The sequence below is a fragment of the Gossypium raimondii genome, chromosome 12 (genome assembly GCF_025698545.1).
Source record: "Gossypium raimondii isolate GPD5lz chromosome 12, ASM2569854v1, whole genome shotgun sequence".
Classification (NCBI taxonomy): domain Eukaryota; kingdom Viridiplantae; phylum Streptophyta; class Magnoliopsida; order Malvales; family Malvaceae; genus Gossypium; species Gossypium raimondii.
In genome coordinates, this window is record NC_068576.1 from 20,085,587 (window position 1) to 20,109,778 (window position 24,192).

The following is a 24,192-nucleotide window of genomic DNA, read 5'->3' on the forward strand; positions in this document are numbered from 1 at the left end:
CTCTCCCATTTTTCGAATGCACCTTCAACTCGGGTGAGTAGTCCATTTCTTAAACAAGCCTATCTCCAAAAAAGTTTGTGAAAAACATAACACACATGAAAAGATAATATATTAAATATAAATTTATATTTAAATTAATAATATTTCATATATAAATTTTGAAAATAATAATCTTAAAATTTTGGATAGGTTTTTTGTTTCTAATAATGAGAGGTTACATGAATAATAATAATAATAATAATAATAATAATAATAATAATAATAGGTAGTGGTTTTTTTTTACAAAAACAATAGATAGTCTAAATTGAGAAAATATTTTTTACGCAGTTAGCTTGAGATTACTAGATATATTTAATTTATAAATGTTTAAATGATAGAAACATCTCTGTTTAAAAACAACAACTTTTGGCATTTATACATATTTTACTTGTGACACTAAACTTAATAAAATATTTTATTATGATGTTATAGATATATAACTATATACAAAGTAACTTAATTTTTAAATCATTACCCATCCTTTCATTTTTTTTCTTTTATAATTATTGTTTACATATATTTTTATAATATATATAATATGATAATAAATAAAACCATTAGTTATGGTACTTAAAAGATTCAATTTTTCCATAATATCAATAAAAATGAAGTTTAATAAATTACATTTTTTTCTTTTAATTTTTAATTTTTTAGCGGAAGATATTTTATATTAATTATATTATGAGAAAGTATGTTTTTGTTAATTATATTATGGAAAAGTATGTTTACATTTTGATATTCTCCATATTCATTTTACTGTTCATTTTAGAGTTTATAGCTGCCACTCTTTGCAATGTCATCTCTAAGATTTAAACATATGTCTCTCTTTAAGAGTGTGATTGTCTTCTTGTTATATTAACACTTGTTAGAAAAGTATGTTTGCATTAATTTTATGATCGGAAGAAAAAAAGAAGAAGGAAAAACCACAAAATTCTATCAATTAGGATATTCATGTAATCATATAGTTTCTAAATAAGTTCTAGATAAAAAAAATACCGTACATATAACAATTTATTTTTGGCAACAATCTCTTAACTCAGTGACAAGAGCATTATGTTGAAAATATGAAATTCTAAGGAATATTTAAATAGAAAAAGTAATGAGGGAATAAAGGTACAACCGTACAAAGTCATTTCACTGAAGGGAAGGAATTATTGTGCATTGATATGATTAAAGAAAAGGAAAACAACAACAACAAATATTAAAAATTTTGACCAAACTCACCAAACCTTCACCAACCCGTCCCAAAAGAAAGCAAAGTAAAAGGCCAAAGCTAACTTTCTCCTCTTTAATCCTCCATTCTCATCTCATCTACATTTTCATAGGTTGGCTTATTCATCTAAACTCATAAAACCGGTTCAAATATATACCTAACCTATATATATATATATATATTCCTTTTTCTTATTTCTAGTTGTTAATACACTCATCAATGCTTTTCACATTTGTTTTATAATGATTAAAGTTTATATAATTATTTAAATTCTACCACTTACATATATCTTTATCAGACAGCAATGGATATAACATTTGCAATTCAAACTACTCATCGTTTACCTTCACATTTGTAAGATTAATCGATAAATTGCCAAGGTTATAAATAGTAATTAAAGTTATTTTATAACTACTAAATAAATTGTATTTCTTAGCGACATTTAAAATTCCACAAGTAAAATTACAAATTTGTCATTGTGTCTCATGTTTTTATATAGTTTTTCTTTTTAAGTTTTTACTATATCTTATATACATCATCATCTCGATCTTGCTTGTGAAATTTTTAAATTCTATTCCCAGTGTATCAATTTTTTTTAAATGATAATAATAAATTGAATCTAAATTTACTAATAAAGGTTGGGTGCAATGGTAAGGTTGATTGCACTCTTAGGGGGAAACTTAGGTTCAAACTCATGTAGTTGACATTGTTGGAAGGACACCCACAAACTTTAAAAGAATTAGTCTTTATGAACCGTAAAAAAAACATGAATGATACATTAATGGGTTTTTTACAAAAATAATATAAAAAAATAAAAAATTACCAAAATGTTATAACTTTTTTTATTTACCAAAATATATATAATTTTTTTATTTACCAAAATATATAAAAAAACAAAAAAACAAAAAAAAATAAAAAACAGAACTGATTTGACAACTCCCTGGGTGTAGGGAAGCAGGTTGGCGGCACCAAACAAGGGATCCCTGTTGGCGGCACCAGTGGAGGGATCCCTGTTGGCGGCACCACCCTTGAATTTAAGGGTGGTCGGTTGGTGGGGGGAAGAAGGAGAGGGGAAGAAGAAGAAAGAAAGGAAGAAAGAAAAAGAAGGAAAAGGAAAGGAGAGGAAAGAAAGAAAAAGAAGGAAAGAAAACGAAAGGGGAGGAAAGAAAGAAAAATAAGGAAAGAAAAGAAAAGGAGAAGAGAAAAAAAAAAGAAGAAGAAGAGGGAAGGAAGGAAAAAAAAAAGAAAATAAGGTAATTTTATTATTAATTTAAGATTTTGTAATATTTGTGTGTTAAAAATAATGTTACGTACATTTTACGTATTTTATTAATTTATTTAGGATATATAATTTTGAGATATATTTAGCATGAAAAATTCATGGTATGTACATTATATGTTGATTAAGAATTTTTTATGAAATTGACTTAGGATGTTGAAATTAGTTTTGTTAGGAAAATAACATTAAAAGTAAAATGATAAAGAAATATATTCAAGAAAACATAAGATACGAAAAGAAAAACGAAAATTATATATTCACGAAAGTAAGAAAATGCGAAAAAATTAAATCTTTAATAAATTTTAAACATAATGCACTGAAAAATATAAAATTATAAAATTTAAAATGACGATATTTTTAAAATAATAAAATGCGGAGAGAAAAATACAAACAAATGGCCAAAATAATAGTGTATTACTAACTTTTAAAAATTGAGAAATAGTTAATACAAATATTTTAAAAATGTAATGAAATAATATAAAGTAATAAAATAAAAAATATATTTTTATTGAAAGTAATAAAATCGAGAAAAAATACGAGCAAATGGCGTGGATAAGGATTTTTTCTTACACCAAATAAAAACCCGTTTTAGTATTTTTTATTTTGGTAAATAAAAATATATATAATATTTTATTATTTTTTAATATTTTATTATTTTGTAATGTTTTATTATGGGTTTTATAAAAATAATATAAAAAATAAAAATTACCAAAATATTATAACTTTTTTTATTTACCAAAATATATATAATTTTTTATTTACCAAAATATATCAAAAAAGTAAAAAATAAAAAACAGAAAAAAACACACTAAATTTATAAATTAATTTTACACTAAATACACTAAATAATACGAGTAAATGGCGTGGATAATGGTTTTTTACACTAAATTAATTTTAAAACACACTAAATTAATAAATTTAAAACATTATGTAAAATTATAAAATTAGAAATGAAGATATTTTTAAAGTAATAAAATGCGGAGAAAAAAATACGAACAAATGGCCGAAGTAAGAGTTTTTTACTAACTTTTTTTTCAACTTGCAGGCATCGCAATGGCTTCATTGATTAGCAGCAAAAGCCACATATCTGATGCGGTTAATAACGCGGTATGAGTTATTATTTATTAATCACGGGTTTTAAGGGGTCGTGTGAGTGTTTTGAAGAATACTCCGGATGCACGGTTGATGCCGTACTTAGAGCTAGCCGGATTTGGGTCCGTAGGACAGATCCGGTACACCGTCTTGCACTTTGATTTATTATCTGCGCTAGTGGAGCGATGGCGCCCAGAGACCCACACTTTTCATTTTCCGTGCGGGGAGTGTATAGTGACCTTGGAGGATATAGCGTTGCAGCTTGGGCTCCCAATTGATGGGAGTCCCGTAACGGGATTATCTGCATTTACCGATCCGGATGCACTTTGCTATCAGCTTCTAGGAGACTCACCAAGGGACGATGAGTCATATTTTTCAGGTGTACAATTTACATGGCTGAAAGCCAAGTATGGACAATTATCAGCGACAACCACTGAAGGCGAGTTGATGTGCGCTGCTCGAGCGTACATCATGCATATCATAGGGGGAGAAATCATGCCTGATGCAAGCAACGACAAGGTGCATTTGATGTACTTGCCCCTGTTAGCTGACTTGTCCACTGTTAGCTCCTATAGCTGGGGCTCAGCCGTGCTAGCAGTTTTGTATCGAGAGCTTTGTCGGGCAACAGATCGGAAAGTTCGCGACATTGGCGGATGCCTCTCATTGCTGCAGTCCTGGGCACTGTATCGGATGCCATTTTTGGCATCGGTTAGACACCAACCGTATGTTTATCCACTGCTGAACAGGTGATAAAATATAACTTCTCGTTATTTGTAGTCATAATATATTGACTAATGTTACCAACCAACTCTAAACGATATATTTGTTTTTTGTAGGTGGAGTGGTCGTTCGGGTATAGGACAGCCGTACAATGTCCCGCTATACCGCCTCATGATTGAACAGTATGCCCGGGATGGGGTAAGATGCTATTCTAATATTCATGCTGTTCTAATATTCATGACATCTTACTTTCTATATCTTACGCACACGTTATGGCTAATGATAATCATGTTATTAATCATGCAGTTTATATGGACGCCGTACCGAACGCCAGAAATTACCGCCGTGGTACCCTCGTCTGCATACGTGCATTCGTACATATGGTGCACTAACGCACCAATTATAAATTTCAACATGGTCGAGTGATATCACGGAGATCAGGTGCTACGGCAGTTTGGCTTCATCCAACCTATCCCGGATCCGCCGTGTGAGGTGGGAGAAGTTCACGGCAAGAATAAAAGTGGAAAATCGATGATAGATTGGGAATTAAGCACCGAAAATTTGTGGCGCTGTGGAACGATCGATTTCTTCGAAGACCTTAGATGGTTATGGCTACCGACTCGCAACCATCAGAAGAGTATATGCAATGGTACTTTAGTTGCGGGAAGCCATATTTATACGGAGGCCAGTCGGTTGTAATCCCCCCGCACATGCAGCGACATGGGGGATCGGCCACAGCGGTCCAGCATGATCTGGATCCCATGGCATATTATTCTCCGGAACCACCGGAGCCCGAGCAGGAGCCCCAGCCAGATCCGGAACAATCTGGATTTGTCGGTTCAGATAGCTATCATCCGGATTTGTCAGGCACTGAGAATTTGTCGAGTTTCTCAGGGCCAGAATATGCATACGACTTTGAACTATTCGGATCCTACTCGCCCGGCCCATATCCGCAACATTATGGGACTCCCTCAGGTGCATCAAGTTTGTCGCTGTCGAACGAGGGACCTGCTCAAAATGATTTCCTCCCTATTTTTACTACACCACCACCTGTGCCAAATGATAATGTCGATCGTCGCGGGCACCCAGAACGTGACTGTCGACCTCCGAATAGGTATACCCCTAGGACTACACCATCGAACCATCAATTTTAGGGGTGTATGGCACATGTTTGTACATTAACACGTTTGTACTTTTTTGTATCAATTTAATTATTCTAATTTAATTATTCTAGTTTTAGTTATTGTGGTTATTGTTCAATTTCTTTTTACCAATTTAATTATTTTAAAGTTGCATTATATTAAAGCTTAATTTAAGGTTATATGCCTCCATTTTCAATATAATATTAATAATTCCAAACGCCATATACTATTTTATAACTTAATTTGGATACAATGTAATCATAATCATTTGTATAATTTTTTATCATTACACATAAAAATTTTACAATATTAGGTCAATTACGACCCGATCCGGACGACCCGATCCGGACGACTGTCCAACATGAAAGTTTCGGTTAGGGCATTTATTCTAACTATGACCACTTAACCTACATATTCCACAACACTTTCCGTCAGACTTCTCCCTGATGTCCATTTCATTACGGATTCTGCTTGACTGCGGACGACCTCTCGGATTCCTCCGCAGCCCTCTGTCTGGGAGAAGCTCGAAAGTCGTCAGAGGCACGAAATGTTTCCAGTCGTCGTGAATATATTTCTACATTCATTGACCTCGCCAACCGACAGTTTGCGACCATTGTATCCCTGACATGTTCGACAAACACGTGTCCCGCCTCAATCTGGTCGACTTGCTGCTGACCCATTCTTGGCATCAAAGTAGCCAGCTTGTAGAAAGTAGCAGAAAATACAGATGCAATCGGAAGATGACGTGTTTTTAACAAAACAGCGTTGATTCCCTCGACTAAGTTTGTGGTCATTTGGCCATAACGAAAGCCCTCGCTTTGAGCCTATTGCTACGGCTCCATTGTGCCCAACCATTGTCAGAAAGATGTGTTTGTCTGCCCCTCCATGTCACTCCCAAGTCGGATCATTTTTTGCCGGAACATATGTGGCTCTAACCCGTACGCTGCATACGTATTAAGAAAAATAAGTTCTAGTAACTCGATAACATGAAATATTACAACTTATATTGAAAATATAAGGTTATCATTTACCCATTGCCACGACTTGTCTCTTCCATCGCATTCTTGTAATCTTTGTGGAAGTTAGCATAATGTGACGGATGCAAGAACGGATCTCCACGGCACACCGTAGCGCTGATTGCTGCAATTAAACCCTTCCTCTATCGAGATGATGGAAATGTTATCGTTGCTAATAACATACCTCCGCAGGTTTGTGAGGAAGAATTCCCAAGACTCCATGTTCTCTTTATCTACGATAGCAAATGCTATCGGGAGCACGTTTCTGTTTCTGTGTTGAGCAACCGCAATAAGTAGGATCTGTGTATATTTTCCATACAGCCAGGTCCCATCTACCTGCACAAGTGGCTTGCAGTGGGGAAATGCCGGTACACATGGATCGAACGTCCAGAACATCCGATGGAAAATCCTTTTTACTGACTGTAACTAGCCGTCCGGGCCGTAATATGTTCTTCCCTGCAACTCAATCACAGTCCCCGGTACATAATCTCGCATAGCAGCTATCCAACCTTGAAGCTCGTTATACGATGAATCGTAATCTCCATACAGTTGCTCCATCGCCATCTGTTTAGCAATCCATGCCTTCCGATATGAGACTCGATACTGGAATCGTGCTTACATTTCGGCAATCAGTATCGAAACTTTAATGGTCGGCATGTCCTTCACCATTGGCATGATACACGTACAGATTGTTTTTGAATCAAGTTTTCCATGATCTTCTGTCATACGTGTTGATGTGCATGTATGAGGACCAACAAATTTTCGTATCTCCCACATCTGAGAACTTTTAATGAATGCAGCTCACACCCGCCAATTGCAGCCTTCCGCTGCCTTCCAACACTCCCCAACATATATTGTCGGAGTAGACACTGTAACTTTATAATCAACTGATATATTCATGCTGTACCGTTTGATGGCATATACGCACTCTTCTTTACAGCTGAATCTCTGGCCTATGAATAACTCATCATCATCAGATGTTACGGCCAGCCCGTGACGATGAACTATTTCAGGGTACTCTGGGAACTCAGCTACATACGCTGCGTCGGGGTCTATGAGCGACATGTGTGACCCAGGATTATTGTGTATCAAAATATGCCGCATCTGCTCCCCGATCGAAGAAGCGTTAATGTATTCATCGTCGATATCATCAAGTACATCGTCCACATCGGGATCACCGTCACTATCGACCTATTCATCCCAATGATCACCACCACCTTCTTCTTCGCAACCACATTCTTCTTCACCACCAACCATATCAACATCGGGTGTAATATTCAGGTCGATACTGATCCCACCCATAGTTGATTCACTATCAACATATGATATTGAAGCCACCATCCGCGGTTCTTCAGCCCCGTCTTCTTCATCAGATGCATTTTGCTCCATACCGACTAACTCAGCAAATAAGTGAATCGGTGCATTCTTGTCACTCCCATTCCCACAGTAGAGATCGACCATTATCTCAACGTCTTCGTCGTCTGCAAGTTCCATTTCGACGAATTTGACTAGATTTGTCGAAACTGGAAACTTGTAGAAAATTTTTACTATCCTTCTCCCACAACGTCTTAAAATTTTTGCATTAATCATTGCCTTCATTTCATCAAACGAGACATTTCTATTAAATCTCATTGCTATTTGTTGCTGACATTCAAATACACATCCAACACTTGTTGTCAAGATGACTCCGTCGAAATAAACGCATACAAAAACTTAGCATCCATCTTTAATATTTAATCATCAAAATAAACAAAATCTCGTAAAACATCTCGCACGGATAATAAATAACTTAAATAAAAAATTAATGTTTCAATATTCAATTTTGTACATGAAAGCCATTTAACCACTAATCCTAATAGCTAACACAATAATAATATTAATAATTCTATATACAAAATAATACTAACTAAAATTATTAATAACTAACTATAAAAATAATACTAGTTTTTACAAACAATAATACTAAGTAACATCTTAACAATAATAATAATAATAATAATAATAATAATAATAATAATAATACTATAAAATTTTATTTTTTGTAATATTTTATAATAAAACCCTAACTAAAACTATCAATTTGAGTTTTATTGATTTTAATCTTAATAACTAAACTAAAACAAAAAATACAAATTATACAAAACAATAACATAATCAATTATTTTAAAAAAATACCTTATTTTCTCTTCTCTTTTCTATTTTTCTTTTTTTTCTGCACCTCTTCTTTCTTTTCTTTTTCTTCTGATTTTTCTTGTTTCAGCTGGACAGAGTTCGTGTTTATAACACGAGTAGTGCCGCCAATCTGGTTGGCAGGACTGGTGCCGCCAACAGGGATCCCTTGTTTGGTGCCGCCAACAGGGATCCCTTGTTTGGTGCCGCCAACCTGCTTCCCTCCACCCAAGGAGTTGTCAAATCAGTTCAGGTTTTTTTTTGTTTTTTTATATATTTTGGTAAATAAAAAAATTATATATATTTTGGTAAATAAAAAAAAGTTATAATATTTTGGTAATTTTTATTTTTTATATTATTTTGTAAAAACCCTACATTAATCTTTACAAAAAAATACTAAATTTGCCTTTGATAAAGATTATCTATGGCTTGAAGCGAATATATGGATCTAAAATATTAAATCCATTTAATTACATAAAATAAATAGTTAGAAAGTTTTAGGTGTAGCTACAAAACTATATCGTTTTTCTCATTTAGGTACCTAAGACTTTTCCTTATTAAAAGTAACACTTAAATTATCAAATTTATCTTATTTTCTGAGAAAGTATACAACATGACACATGTCATGTTCTTATTAATTGATGGTTTAGATACCACTTTTAACCAGAAGAACTTAAGAAACACAAGTGAGAAATGTGATATAGGTCGAATGTCAATTTTACATTTAACTTTACATTTTAATTTACTTGATTTGTATGATATAAATGAGTGTGACCTAAAATATTTAATAAAAAATTTATGAAAGTACAAAATCATATTAAAATTTGAATTAGTTGCCTAACATTTAGGTGGGGGAACTCCAAATTTATTGGATAAATAGAAGCATTTAATTTGTGATGAAGTGGAACTATGAAAGATGTATGAAAAGGAAGGGCCTAAATTACAATATTCTACATGTATTTAGTGGTCAACCATTGTTCAGCTCATAGTCACCACGTAGGAAATAATATCAGCACCGACAATGATATTGGGACAAAGGTTGTAGCAACACGCAGTTTCCTGACTTTGACTCTATAATCTCTTGTTGCAGACTTCTTTTCATTACAAATGCTGTGTATTTGGTCGGTTTGGTTTCATCTGATTCATTAATTGCTAAATGTCGCCAAAACTGTTGGTTAATTAGCTATATCTTTATTTAGTCTTACACATTTGGGTTCTTCAACCCAATTCTTTTTGCTCGGCTAAAATTAAATATATTGTTATATCATAAACAGCCTACAACATGTGAACCCGTATTGCCAATCCAATATTGAATTGGAAAACAAGTGAACCCTGTCATTTGGTGACTACTCCTCCCTTTTCACTGTTTCACTTTCTTTTAATACCCTAAACTACACGACTTTCCCAGGCAACTCTCAACCTCCAACCTTCATTAAACTCGACTCCAGAAATCAATCTGCATTAATAATTTTCTCTATTTTTATTGTATTTATTACGGTGCCATCTTCCATTCAAGTAATATCTTTTCTATTCAATTAACAATTATACATTTCAACACAAAGCACCCCTTTATGCCTCATATCCTGCCACGGTATATCCCTTTCTCTACATAATTTTTGCTATCTCTCGAATAAAAATCTCACCGTTATCTAATGGGAAAGAGGAGGCTTGAGAAATTTCAAGTTATAACTTTAAAGGAGTTCATTTTTAAGTTATCTCTTAATTAATGCATGCCTTTTTGGTAGAAACAGTTAATGCTTGCTTTGAAACAATGTAAAATACACAAATATTCCAAAATATTTTGACAAATTATAACTTACATTAAAATTTTATGACAATATTTATTAAGTTTATGGGTGAAAAAATTTACGTAATAATTTATAATAAAAATTGATTTAAAAATCAAATGTAGTTTTTATTGAAATTTAAATTTTAAATTGTGTTTTTTTTCAAATTTTGTTATATATATTTTTCAAGATTTAAACAAAATGCCTTTAAAATAGTATTTATTGTATAAAAATAATAATTTTTTGTAATTTCATAATTGAATTGGACACTATTAATGATGACAGTTAATCAATATATACATGCCTATGAAACATAAATTTTATGTTTACTACATTATGTCACACTTACTGTATGAGTGAAAGAAAATATTATATTTAAATTTTTTAAAAATTTATTTAATAATGATTATAGGTGAAATAGTAAAAATTATATATAATTTGTACTAAGGATATATTTTATTTTTTTAATATATAATTTTAATTATTTTATGTAAATATTATATAAAAGTATGAAAAAATAATAATATTAAAAGAAAGGATATATACTCATATTAATCCTGGAACAAATTCAAAACCAGCACTTTTTATATATGATAAGTATAGTTGGAAACAGATATAGACTAGAGAAATCGAAGAATCAAAAAGTCAAAAGAGAGAAACTGTGGCATATTACAATCTCTCACAAGGTCTTCATCCGTCGGTGCCTTGCAAACAACTATTACAATCATCATTCCTCACCAACACATAATCTTCCTTTTTCTTCTATACATCATTTATGCTTGTAATCTTCTTCAAAATGATTTAAACTATATTCTCTGGCTTTGATAATTAAATTTATGTGCTCATCACGAAGGATATTTTGATAACTTAAACTCTCCATCTTGGTCTTGCTGTAATTTATGTTTCGCAGGAAAACTTACATGGGATGTCAAGGGCTCGTTGTGAACATGGTGTTGCAAGTTCATCACATGATGAACTTCAGCAAAGCCAGTCGTAGGCTTTTCACAAGATCTTTCACTGTCATTGAAAACTCAGCTTCCATCTGCAATATTGTATAATAACCATGAAATTAAAGCTTAAGTCTCAAGGGTTGTATAAACAAATACTTATCATATGTATAAGTTAGATTTGAAAAGCAAACCTGAATAAATTACCTGAGCAGTAATGGTTATGTCAAGAGTGGCTTGTCCAAAGGGCAAGACGTGGCTGTTGAGCACAAAGAGATGAAGCTTTTCGACCTCGTTTATGATGTTTGATATGCAACCTTTGTTGTTCTTGCAGTGGATTCTAATGAGCACATCCTTGTCTGAAACTCTTGCTTCGATCTCGGGGAAAGGGTTGTTGTTAGATTGTCCATGGACGCTCTCATCAGAAGAAGATGTCTCATCATCTGCATAAATTTGGGTTTTCCTCACAAAGATTACTGATTCCATTGTTTTCTTAGCAACTTGTTCCTCCAGCACATTAACTCGATCCTGAAGTTTTTTCAAGTATGTGATAGCGTCTCCCAGAATTGAAGCCTTATCCGTCTGCGTAGGCACAATAGTCCAAAGATGTCTCACAAGTTAATTTCAAAGCCCAAACTAGACTGAAATCTTTGAATATATATAATTAGACAGAAAGACTTGCTACCTTTTTGAGGCCAGGAATAAGTGCCGAAAGAGAAATGAAACTCTGGCTAAGCTTTTCACGGCGTTTTCTTTCAGCAAGTACATGATCTTGAGCATGTAATGGGATCCTTGTGAATGAACCCACTTCATTTTTCGGTTTCACGTCATAGTCTACAGCATAGTATGAATTGGAGTTGTCGAAGGAGATTAAATGAGAAGACGAGGAAGAAGAAGAAGGCTTTGGCGGTGGTGGGATATTATTTTCTGTAATGCAAGAGTTCCAACTGTTGGTTTTGAGTTGTTTCATTTGCCTTTTAAAATCGTCGACCTCTTGAGAAGTTTCAATGAATGAATTACCAATGGTATAATATGGATTGGATGAATAGTTTTCAGAGTGAAAATTGAAATCATGAAATGAATAGTCAATAGGGTTTATCATTTGGTATTGTGGGAATAAAGTGGGATCCTCCATTTCCTGCCAATCATACCATCATAAAATTCATATAATAAAATAAATATGTATATAATATCTTGAGATGATTGGAAGCAATGGAAGAACAATATTTACCAGTTGAGATAACCATTTGCCTGAAGCGATTTCCATTAAAGAAGCTTTAAATGTTAGAAATGAAGTTACTAAGATTTGAAGGTATATAAGAAGGAAAAACACAGAGACCCAGAGCTAAGAATGAATTTGATGTTTAATAAATGGAGAATGCAACAAACATCAGTTGAGTTGGGAGTTGAAAAAGAAGAGCGACCTGCAGTCCGGAGACAAGTGTGTTCAGACGTGGGTTTGATTGATTGAAACTATTCTCTTCCAATCCGGTAGCTCATAATGAGACATGTGTTTGAGTATACCTACCTCCGCACGCAAGTGTGAAATGAAAACACTTTCTTCCTTTTCTTTTCTAGTTTTAAATCTTCAACTGAAGCCTCTGTTTCTTGACTACTTCCGTCCAATGCGTTTATATTAATCTATGGCAACTTAAATTATTTATGAAAAATTAAATTAAATTAAATTAATTTTTATGTATTTAACTAACATTGTTAAAATACACTAACGTGATAAAATTAATTTAATTGACCAAATCGAGCTAATTCAATTAACCAATGAATAAATTTGATTTTTCAGTTCAATGGGCAGTTTCAATTTAAGGTCGGGTTATGTATTTAGTTAATTTTTGAAATTCAAAGCTCTTTAAATCAAATTAACCGACTTTGCATCTATTAAATCTAATATATATTTAAATTCAAGCCCGAACTTAAATCTAAACTCAATTTAAACTTTATTCAAAATCCAATTTAAATAAAGATAAACCTCTATAAATCTAAAAATTATATTAAGATAATACTATTAATAAACATTTAATATCAATTAAAACGTTAAACATTAATCAATCAATAATAAAAGTAAAACCTAAGTTCTCAAATTATTAAAAAATAAAACAAAAGTACAACCAAATTCACAAGTCATCAAAATTAAATTTATTAGTAATGTTATTAATATTGTATAATAAATCATGTTTAATCATCTAGTATAAAAATAGTTATTATATTATTAAATTAATATATTATGTCAAACATTTTATATTATCATTAATTTTAAATTTTATAGATTTTAGGATATACATATATAATTATAGTATTAAAAATATTTTATATTTAATTAGTATTTTAAAGACTTATTTGACATTATAATTTAACATAAAATTTATTATTAATTACTTTTTCTATTAATAAAATTTTAATATAAATATGTAATGCTATGAATACATTTTTCATAAAATAAATAAATATATTTTTATGTTGTATTTTTATTTTAAATAATATCACAAAGGCATAATAACTTATTTAGCCATTCAGCTTTATAAAAAAAAACAAATTATTTTTAACCCTAAAGTCTGCCGCCTGGCAAGTTTGTTTCTGTCTGCCGCCTGGCACATTTCCTTTGGTTTCTCTTTATTTGGTAGAATCTGATCTCGATAATTAATCCAGTCCTGTTGGTTTTGTTGGCATTGACTGCTTTTCTCATGGAAGATGACTTGGCAAATCTGAGGTTAGTGGATGAGGAGGAAGAAGCGATCTAAGAGGATGTAGCAGCGGTGGAAAATATCTCCCAATTTTATCTTGTGGGGCGTTGTTTAACAGACAGTGTTGTGCACTTCCCGTCATTACGGAATACGATGGTTGATCTCTGGCATCCTATTGGAGGAATCTGCATTACGGATATAAGGGAAAAACAGTATCTATTCCAATTTTTTCATGAAGTAGACATTGCTAGGGTGCTTGCTGGAACACCATGGTTTTTCAATAACCATTTGATTATTCTGAAAAGAATTCCGTATGGGGGAAATCCGGTGATGTTGGAATTAAATTCTACGGAATTTTGGGTCCAAGTTCACGAGTTGCCTCCAGGACTGATTTCTGAATCGTTGGCAAAACAATTAGGGAACTTTTGTGGAAGATTTCTCGAGTATGATTCTGCTCCCCAGTTTTGGGTTCTAAGAAGTATATGCGTATTCGGGTTTGTTTGGATGTGTCTGCTCCGTTGAAACGGAAGAAGAAAATTCAAGTTGGGAAGGCTATGACTGCTTATGCTCGCTTTAAGTATGAAAAACTAAGTCTATTTTGCTTTATATGTGGAAAACTAGGGCATGGGGAGAGTTTTTGTCCCTTCAGGCTAAAAATTGAGCCTTCAAAAATTGTTTTTGGTTGGGATTTATCATTACATGCAGTGGTGAGGCGCAGGACTTCGGAGGTGAGTAAATGGTTACGTGAAGCTGATGGCTCACAGTTTTTTGCTGACAAATTACAGAAGGTTGCTGGTGATCAACACAATTGGCGTAACTGGGGACAAGATGGTTTGGCTATCAACGGATTTGGGAGGGGGCCCATGGACATGGTATTGGAAGAGGAAAATGATGTTGTAGCGCTGGTGGAAGGAAATAAGCGACAGAGGGTGGTGGAAAAACCGCTCAATTTTTTGGGATCTAAGGAGGGCTCAAGTTCTATGCACTTATCGGCTAGCTCTGGTAACCAGAGCAGCCGGGACCAATGAAAATACTAAGTTGGAATGTTCGTGGTTTGGGGAGATCACGAACAGTAAAGAGGCTCAAGAATAAATTGAGAGCCATTAATCCCCGAATTTTGTTTCTTATGGAAACAAAGTTAAGTTCAAAGAAGATGGAACTGGACAGGCTGAAGTGTGGTTTCGTGAATGGTATTGATGTTTGAGCGATAGGCTCTAAAGGTGGTTTATCTTTGGGTTGGAATGGAAATGCCTTGATTAAGCTTAGGAGTTTTTCCTCTTTTCATATTGATGTTGAGGTTCATGATACCGAATGTAGTAATTGTTGGAAACTAACAGGGTTTTATGGGAATCCAGATGAACGGAGTAGAAGTGCTTCATGGAATCTACTTCGACAATTAAACGATGAGCAATCAATTTCTTGGGTTGTTCTGGGGGACTTTAATGAAATCACCAAGTCGTTTGAGAAGAAAGAGGGTCGCCTTAGGTCAGAACGTCAGATGAAAGATTTTCGTATAGTCTTAGAAGATTGTGGTCTCAATGATTTAGGTTTTATTGGTCGGTGGTTCACATGGGAAAGAGGTAGATTCGCTGCTACAAACATACGTGAGCGGCTGGATCGGGGAGTTGCTACGTTGGGCTGGGTAAGTTGTTTTCCACATTATCAACTTGAACACTTGTGCCACTCCTTTTCAGATCATTGCCCCATTCTTCTTGATACCATAAGGGTGAGATGAGAAGCTCGGAGCAAGAGTAACGAAGCTTAGACTTTGCGGTTTGAGGCCAAGTGGTGTTTGGAAAGCTCATTTGAGGAAAGGGTTCGAAGATAGTGAGAAGATACACCTAGTTTTGTACCGAGCAAGGTTGAGAGAATTGGTCACCAAATGCAAAAGTGGAGTAAGTCAAGGGATAGAGAAGAGAAAAAGATTCGTGTGGATCTGGAAGAAAAGTTAAACAGTCTTTATAATCGGGAAGTTTCTGACGAGACCCTTGAGGAAATTATGGAGGTTCAATTAGGGCTTAATTTGGAAGCTGACAAATAAGAACTATTTTTGGAGCAACGAGCCCGAGTCATCTGGTTGAAGAATGGCGATCGAAATACCAAATATTTCCACACGGTTGCGGTGCAACGCCACCTCTGTGGTAGAATTTTTGAATTAGAAGACGAGAATGGTAGACGAACTACTTCAACTTTCGAGTGTATCAAGATAGCTTCAGATTATTTTGGTAAGTTGTTTACAGCATCAGAAATGGGATCGGATGAGCATCTATTTGGATTAGTAGAGAAGCGGATTTCTGATAGCATGAATGATAGCTTGTTAAAACAATTCACTGAGAAAGATGTTGCCAATGTTCGTTCAGTCAATGACCCCTTTGAAAGCTCCTGGTGTTGATGGATTTCCTGTAATTTTTTTTCCAAAGATACTGGCATGTTATTGGTACAGAGATTTCACGGTATTGTTTATCTATCTTGCATGGTCAGATTGAAATAGGTGATATTAATAAAACGTGTATCATTTTGATTCCCAAAGTGGACAAACCTAAGAATATGACCCAGTTTAGGCCTATAATCCTTTGTAACGTTATCTACAAAATTGTGGCGAAGGTCTTGGTTATCTGTATGAGTGATATTTTGGGAAATTGTATTAATGAAGCTCAAGGAGCTTTCATCCCGGGAAGACTTATCTCGGATAATGTGTTGATTGCTTATGAAGTCCTCCATTCACTCAAAATGAAGAGAAAAGGCAATAAGGGGAACTTTGCACTTAAGCTTGATATGAGTAAAGCCTATGATCGTGTTGAATGGGATTTTCTGGCTAGAATGATGAAGTATCTAGGTTTTTATGCTGATTGGATTGTGCTTGTTATGAGGTGTGTTTGTTTCGTTTCTTACTCAGTTAGCCTTAATGGAGCAAACAGTGAATGGTTTCTTCATTCAAGAGGGCTACGACAAGGCGACCCTCTTAGTCCATACCTATTTTTGATTTGTGCTGAGGGCTTTTCTACGCTTTTACAGGATGCGAAACAGAAGGGTCGAATGATGGGTGCATATGTCGGTAGGGAACGGTTGACCCTTAATCATTTGTTTTTTTGCGGATGATTGCATTCTCTTTGGAGATGCTTTGTGTAATGGGGCAAGAGTGGTTCGAGATATAATAAGGGAATATGAAATTGTTTCAGGACAGCGGGTGAATTTTGATAAGTCTCTTATTTATTTTGGTGCGAATGTAAACTCTAATGCCAATGTGGATATTGTCAACCTGTTAGGAGTTCAGGAGGCTGTGAACCTGGAGAAATATTTGGGCTTGCCTATGATGGTAGGCCAGAGGAAAACGTGGGCTTTTGCTAACTTTACAGATCAACTCAAAAAACGCGTGGAAGGATGGAGGTTGCGCTATTTGTCTATGGGAGGGAATGAGGTGTTTATTAAATCGGTTCTACAAGCAGCTCCAATTTATGCTATGCAATGTTTTTTATTGTCGAAGTCACTATGTTGTAAGCTCGAAGGAATTATGAACAGATTTTGGTGGACAAACAATAAGTCATCGAAAGGTATCCACTGAAGCAGTTGGGAGATGTTATGCAAACCGAAGTGCTTTGGGGGGTTAGGCTGTAAAAATTTGTTTTTATTTAATAAAGCTTTATTAGCAAAGCAGGTTTGGCATATTTTTGATCAACCTCATTGTTTGTTAGCTAAAGTCTTTAAAGCTAGGTATTTTCCGTCTTCTGATATTTTATCAGCAAAAATTGGATCTTACCCCTCATTTACCTGGAGAAGTCTCTGCAGTGCTTGTGAGGTAATTAGAGAATGGTTGCTGTGGCGGGTTGGGAAGGATGATCGCATCAACATCTGGAATGACCCCTAGTTACATGGAAGAGAGAATAATCGTATTTCAGTACAGATGATTAGGTCTAATTGGACTACTGTCAATCAGCTAATTAACACGGAAACTAGTACCTGGGATAGGGATCTGGTTTATTACTTGGTGGATGAGAGTACAGCGGACCGTATTTTCGCTATTCCCATTTTTGGAAGTGGTCAGGAGGATAGGTTGGTTTGGAAACATGAGGGTTCTGGGGAATACTCTGTTAAGAGTGGATATCGGGCTCTTAATACTGACTACTTACGAGACTCTACTTACAGATCCTCTTTTGGTGAGGATTACAAAGTATTTTACAATGCTTTATGGTCATTGAACATTCCAGGGAAAATTAAAACACATATTTGGAGGCTGGTGAATAATTTGGTGCCTCATTTTGGTAACTTGTCGTGTAGGACTTTGTGTTCAGCAGTATCGTGTCCGCTGTGTAAGGAAGAGCTGGAGGATTCCGATTACCTTCTGTGGTCTTGTAGTATCCTGCAGAGGGTGTGAGCGTTGTTAACAGTGCGGATTCCTTCATTCGAAGATTCGGTGGGTCACATACTCCGTTTTGTTAAAATGTTCTCTGCAACTGATGAACAACAAAAACAAATCATCGTGATCTCCATTTGGAGTCTTTGGTTCCATAGAAATAAGCTAGTTCATGAAGGAGCTTATTTCTCGATGCAGGAGGTGCTAGGGTTTATTCGGGGATATGTGCACAACATTTATCTTAGTTTTATGTCTCCTTGTTCCCCTCCTAGACCACTGATTAAGGAGATCTGGAGACCACCGGACCCAGGAGTTATCAAGTTAAACTTTGATGCGTTATTCCTAAAGGAGGAGAAGCTTGCTGTAACAGCAGTTCTAGCCAGAAATTTTACAGGTGAGATTGTAGGGGCAGAAACTTATCTCTTTAATGATGTTGTCAATGCGTTTGTGGCAGAAGCTAGGGCTTGTGAAAGGGCGCTAATCTTCGCGAGTAGGATGTGTTTCCGTCGACTAGTTGTGGAAGGCGATTCGCTGACAGTTATAAAAAATGTTAAAAGAAAGGAGAAGGATAAATCAATGCTCAGACCGATTACACATCACATCTATATTTTGGGTATGTCTTTTGAGGAGATATCTTACCTTGCAGTGACTCGATTGATTAATGAGGCGGCTCATACACTGGCATTGGAGGGCCGGAGATGAAAGATCTATGGGGATTGGCTCACTGGAGTGCCTGAATCAGTCCGATTAGCGGCATTGTAGGACCGTTTGGCTTGGGACCGGCGGAGCTGAGTTCATCTTGGTGTACTTTGGAAACGGAGGAGGGTCGTCCTAAGTGCTTGTTCTCTCGTTATACTTCTTCCAGAATCTGATGGTGAGGAGGGAAATGGCTGATATTGGGTGTAAGACAGTGGTTTTCTTTGGCTCAGGTGTTGTTTTCTGATGGTTTGGTATTGATTGTTTCTAGGCTTTTTTTTTCTTTCTTTGTTTTTTGTTGGTGCTTGCCAGCTGTTTTGTTAGTTGTTTCATGTTACTTTCCTTCTAACGTTTCAGATACTGTTTGTCTTGAGCCATTTATTAATATCAGTCTTTTTTTAGCTAAAAAAAAAAACAAATCAATTTAGTGCTCCATTTAACTTTACAACAAAAAGTTAACGTTTGTTAATTTTGCTGACATGGCATACAAGTAAATTATCATATGGATTCCATTTCAACAATTAATTAATTATTTAAAATTTAAAAAATTTAAAAATATATTTAATTTTAAAAATTAATTAATTGATTATGTGGCATATACGTGGATGTCACGTCAATAAAGTTAACAGATATTAACTTTCCATCTATTTTTGGGTTTGTAGACGAAGAAAATTCTCCGACCAATTACAAAGTGGCATTTGTCAAGTTCGAAGTTGGTATTACCGTGGGTCAAACTAAAACTACCATTGATAAAAATAATAACATCATATTTGTGTCATAATCAATTTTCTCTAAATAATTTAAATTAATTAAGAGATAAATAATAAAAATTTATGTTAAGTGATAATATTAAATGATTATTTTATTTCTAATTAATTAAATTAATAAGAGATAAATAAAAAATAAAAAATTTAAATTTTTGTAGAACTATCAAACGAAGCAGTTAAATTCTATCAGTACTCCCTTTTATTCAAGCAATTAACACCATAAAAAGAGATAATCTTAAGCCATTCGACACATACACAAGTTCAAGAAACCCAAAGCTTGAAGAAATTCTAAAGAAAAGTCGCCTTTCGGTCTAGTTTAATTGCGGAGAGGGAGCCAAAATATGGATAATAATCACCTAAACGATATCCTATTAGTTTTAAAATAAACCATAATCTCTAATGGTAATCTAATATTTATTCTAATATTATCATTGGCACTAAAAAGAACAAAAAATTGAAACCCTACCTTGTCACCTGATTGAACTTTGAAAAAATAAACTTAAAAGCATGTAAAGTAAGAATGTTAATTCAGTTACTTCATTAAAAAATTTAGCAATGTTAGTAATTAAAGGTAAATGATGTAATTTGATTAATTATATTCAAATTAACAAAAGTTGCAATGATTAAGAAACTAAATTTATAGTTATACCTATTTTTCAACAGAGTTAACTAAATAGTTGATTACATGTTAGCATGTCTTCCAACAACACTCAACAGTTAATTAATTCCTTTTATAGGAAACAATTATTTTATATATAATTTGTAATCTATAAAACACTATAAAAAGAATGCATAGAATTAGGAGGCAGTGTAGCAAGAGAGGAAGGACAAACAAAGAAAGATAAGAAAATAAAATACCCGCTTCCTCAAATTTATTATATAAGTTTATATGTATGGTTTGTGTTAAGATATTCATGTCTTTATTTTATTTATTTTCCCCTTTCTCATTTCATCATATATTTTATAAATTCATTCACTTAAAATATCAAATTGCTTAAAAGATATTAAAATATTTTTTTATAATAATTCAATTATATGAGCTAAAAACTGAGCAAAATAAAATGGTGTATTTGGCTTGGAGCAAAACGGAACCTTTCTACCTTAATGAAAATGATGCGTTTTAATCTTTTAAGTAACAGACGATTAGTTATTTTGGCAGGACAGTTGTCAATTGTTTATTTTATTTCTTTTAAATATTGTCTGGATGTAAGGAGAATGACGAGCAGTACAATTTTTATACATTTTCCTCTCCTCCTCTAAGTTCTCACTCTCCCCTTTTCTTCCTTTCAACCTTGTTTCTGCAAATTTCTACATTCTGGTTTAACTCTTAACAGGGTGTCAGAGCTACCGATTCCGATGACCGGGGAAGGTGTAACTACTTGTTTTCAAAAGGAAGTCAATATTTTGCAACAAGAAATGGCGAAGGTGCAAGGTGAACTATCACAAATGGAGTCAAGATTGGATCCCAAGTTTGAAGTTCGCTTACTTGGGTTCAAGGAAGAATTCAGATTCGGACTCCCCGATTCATATGAACAGTACTTTGGTTCATCGGGGTCTACCAACAATGAAGCAGCTCAAGGAAAAGGAAAAGGGATTTTAAGAAGACGTCCCCCTCGTTTTCCTCTTAAAGAGACAGGAGAAGGTTCTCACCACGAAACACCATCATTGGTGGAAGGAGACCTAAATCATGCCCAACTAGAGGTGTTGTTAGAAAGAAATTACTGAATGGCTTGTCCTCATTTCGATGATTTTGACTTCAGGGCATGGTGGTTCAAACTAAGATAGTATTTAAAGTTTGAAGCTAGCCTGAAGGTGACAAGATCAACACTATGTTGTTACATCTCGAGGGAAGGGCTCTAGAATGGCACTACTTGTAACAACCTGATTTTTAGTGGTGACGGAACAGTGGTTTGAGACCACAAAATTCCATTGTGTTGACTCATAAATATTATTTTTAGAATATTTATAGATTCATTAAAGTCGTATTAAAATTTGGTTAAAAAATTTTAACGTTTAGATAGTTAATTGAAAAAAAAGACTAATTTGTAAAAAGTACAAAAGTTAGAAATTATTAAAATTAGGTAATCAAATTGATTAGTCAATAGTTGAAGAAGGACTTAAGTAACAATTAAACCATAATTAATGTGTGGGACGGCAATTAGAATTAAAAATGATAGAAAATTTAATGATAATGGTATAATTGTAAATAAATGGAAATTAAAATAAAAATTAGAAGAAATAAGTTTTCTTCTTTATCCATTGCCAAAACACCATATAAAGTAGCTTGGAGAATCAGCTAAGTATAGAAGCCTTGCATGTAAGTGAAATTATTGCATGTTTCTTGTAAATTTTATGTTTTTGAGATTGTTGCAGCTAGGTACAGCTAGCACATACCTTCGTTTTTGAATCTGTTAAAAATTTTAGAAGTTTCCATTGATAAAACTTGAATTTTTTTATTATAATTGTGTATTTGAAGCTTTGGTTGTGTTGTTTAATGAAATTGTGAAGTGATTTTTGTTAGATTTTTAATTAAGGATTAAATTGTGAAAATGTCAAAATTTTAGAGTTTTATAGTGAATTTGATGTTTAGTGAGGACTGTATAACTATTATATTCGGCTATAACTTTGACTTGAGAAAAGCGATTAATTTGATGATTTTCAGTTAATGGACTAAATTGCAAAAATTTTAAAAGTTTAGGTAATTGTGTAAATTTAAAAATGAAAGCATATTAATTTTAAAATGGATTGGAATGTGAAATGTAAGCTTATAATTGAGAAATTTTATATTTTAGATTAAGACCCCGTAGAAATTCGTGGAAAAGGAAAAATTAAGAAATAGTCCCTGAACTTTAGCAACTACTACAATTCAGTCCAGGTAAGTTCATACGGTTTAAAATTTAACATCTATATGAATTGTTGAATAGTATAACATGATACAATATATATATATATATTCAATTGTTGATAATGAATGATTATTTGAGATATGTTATTGAATTTGATGTTCGGATTGGATTGAACGCGGGATAGAGTACAATTGTGATTTGGTGTGATGTGGGGGATTGGAGTAGAGATGGTTTTGGAGGGATGTGTTTATATATTTCCCGAGTAAATTGAGGTTTAGCATTTTTGCAAACTCTCATGTTATAATATCTGATTGACGTGTTTCGGTTTGACTTAGCTCTTATGAGCATTGGTGTGTTTCGGTTGGACTAACTCTTATGAGTATTGGTGTTTTTTGGTTGGACTATCTCTTGGGAGCATATGGCATGTTTTGGAGGAATTAGATCATATGAGCATCTGGCGTCTTATGGTTGGACTGACGATGTGCTCCTATCCGTAATTCGTTCTTCGAATAAAAAATCTTGGTAAGGTAATTAGTTTAATGAATTTGATGGATTTGCTATACATTTGAGTATTAAATTGAACGTATGTGATTTATCGATTGAGATTGTGGATGATAGGAAACCTTCGTGGTTAAATAGTTAATGTTTGAATTGTTGTAATTACTTCGATAAGATTTATCGTTTAAATATGTTGAACTTACTAAGCTTCATTGAGCTTACTTGTGTTGTTTAATGTCCTTGTAGATACTCGGAAGGTTGGACAATCAGATCGGCACTCAAGTCGCACTATCCAGCTTAATTCGGTAGTTTTTGAAATGTTTGATTCGGTTTATATGGCATTAATAGGCTTTTGTGTAGTTATTACTAATCTTTTGGAATAAGTAAAATATTATATAATATATGTGAATGAGGTAGATGTTTTAATGCAAATAGAAATGGTATGTATTAATGATATGTGTATTTGAGTTACCTATGATAGGTACATTGGTTAGGTGTTGATTTGATGACTTAATAAGTTGTGTTTTAGGTTTTATTTTGATGTACAATTGTATATACTTGTGGTACCAATGAGGGTACATTGGTTAGGTACTTAATAAGTTGATTTGGTATGTTTTTGGCTTAATTAATGTCATTTTGAATAGGTGTTTTGGTTGGTAAATGGATTACTTAGAATCCAAGTAAGCTTGAAATGGTAAACTTGTTGTTTAAGGTTCACTTTAGGTTCACACAGCTTGAGACACGGGCATGTGACTCAGCCGTGTGTGACACACGGTCATACGACATGGTCGTGTGTCCCCTGTAGGTTTTAAGGCTCACAAGTTAGGCAGTTACACGACCTAACACACGGCCTGGCATAGGGGCGTGTGAGGCTATTTCAAGTGTTACACAACCTAGCATCGGGTGTGTGGCTTGGTCGTGTGACCCAACTCAG

At 33.9% G+C, this 24,192-nt stretch overlaps 2 protein-coding genes across 2 annotated transcripts; one reads left to right on the forward strand and one right to left on the reverse strand.

Annotated features, from left to right (window-relative positions):
• The first annotated feature begins 3,716 nt into the window (after positions 1–3,716).
• Positions 3,717–4,769, forward strand: LOC105762042 (protein MAIN-LIKE 2-like). Its single transcript, XM_012579964.1, has 3 exons — positions 3,717–4,369; positions 4,460–4,541; positions 4,650–4,769. The coding sequence occupies exons 1-3, from the start codon at positions 3,717–3,719 to the stop codon at positions 4,767–4,769; spliced, it is 855 nt and encodes a 284-aa protein (XP_012435418.1).
• Positions 4,770–11,021: 6,252 nt separating this feature from the next.
• LOC105763496 (transcription factor bHLH19) lies at positions 11,022–12,989 on the reverse strand. The gene is made up of 4 exons (XM_012581734.2): positions 12,636–12,989; positions 12,090–12,542; positions 11,612–11,986; positions 11,022–11,499 (listed from the first exon to the last, which is right to left on the reverse strand). The coding sequence occupies exons 1-4, from the start codon at positions 12,669–12,671 to the stop codon at positions 11,422–11,424; spliced, it is 942 nt and encodes a 313-aa protein (XP_012437188.1). The 5' UTR covers positions 12,672–12,989; the 3' UTR covers positions 11,022–11,421.
• Between the last annotated feature and the right edge of the window lie 11,203 nt (positions 12,990–24,192).

Coding starts and splice junctions, on each gene's coding strand:
- LOC105762042 (XM_012579964.1), top strand. CDS start 3,717: ATGCCGTACTTAGAGCTAGCCGGATTTGGGTCCGTAGGACAGATCCGG. Junction 4,370..4,459: donor GTTTATCCACTGCTGAACAG/GTGATAAAATAT, acceptor TGTTTTTTGTAG/GTGGAGTGGTCGTTCGGGTA. Junction 4,542..4,649: donor AACAGTATGCCCGGGATGGG/GTAAGATGCTAT, acceptor TTAATCATGCAG/TTTATATGGACGCCGTACCG.
- LOC105763496 (XM_012581734.2), bottom strand. CDS start 12,671: ATGGAAATCGCTTCAGGCAAATGGTTATCTCAACTG. Junction 11,987..12,089: donor TTATTCCTGGCCTCAAAAAG/GTAGCAAGTCTT, acceptor GTGCCTACGCAG/ACGGATAAGGCTTCAATTCT. Junction 11,500..11,611: donor ACATAACCATTACTGCTCAG/GTAATTTATTCA, acceptor ACAATATTGCAG/ATGGAAGCTGAGTTTTCAAT.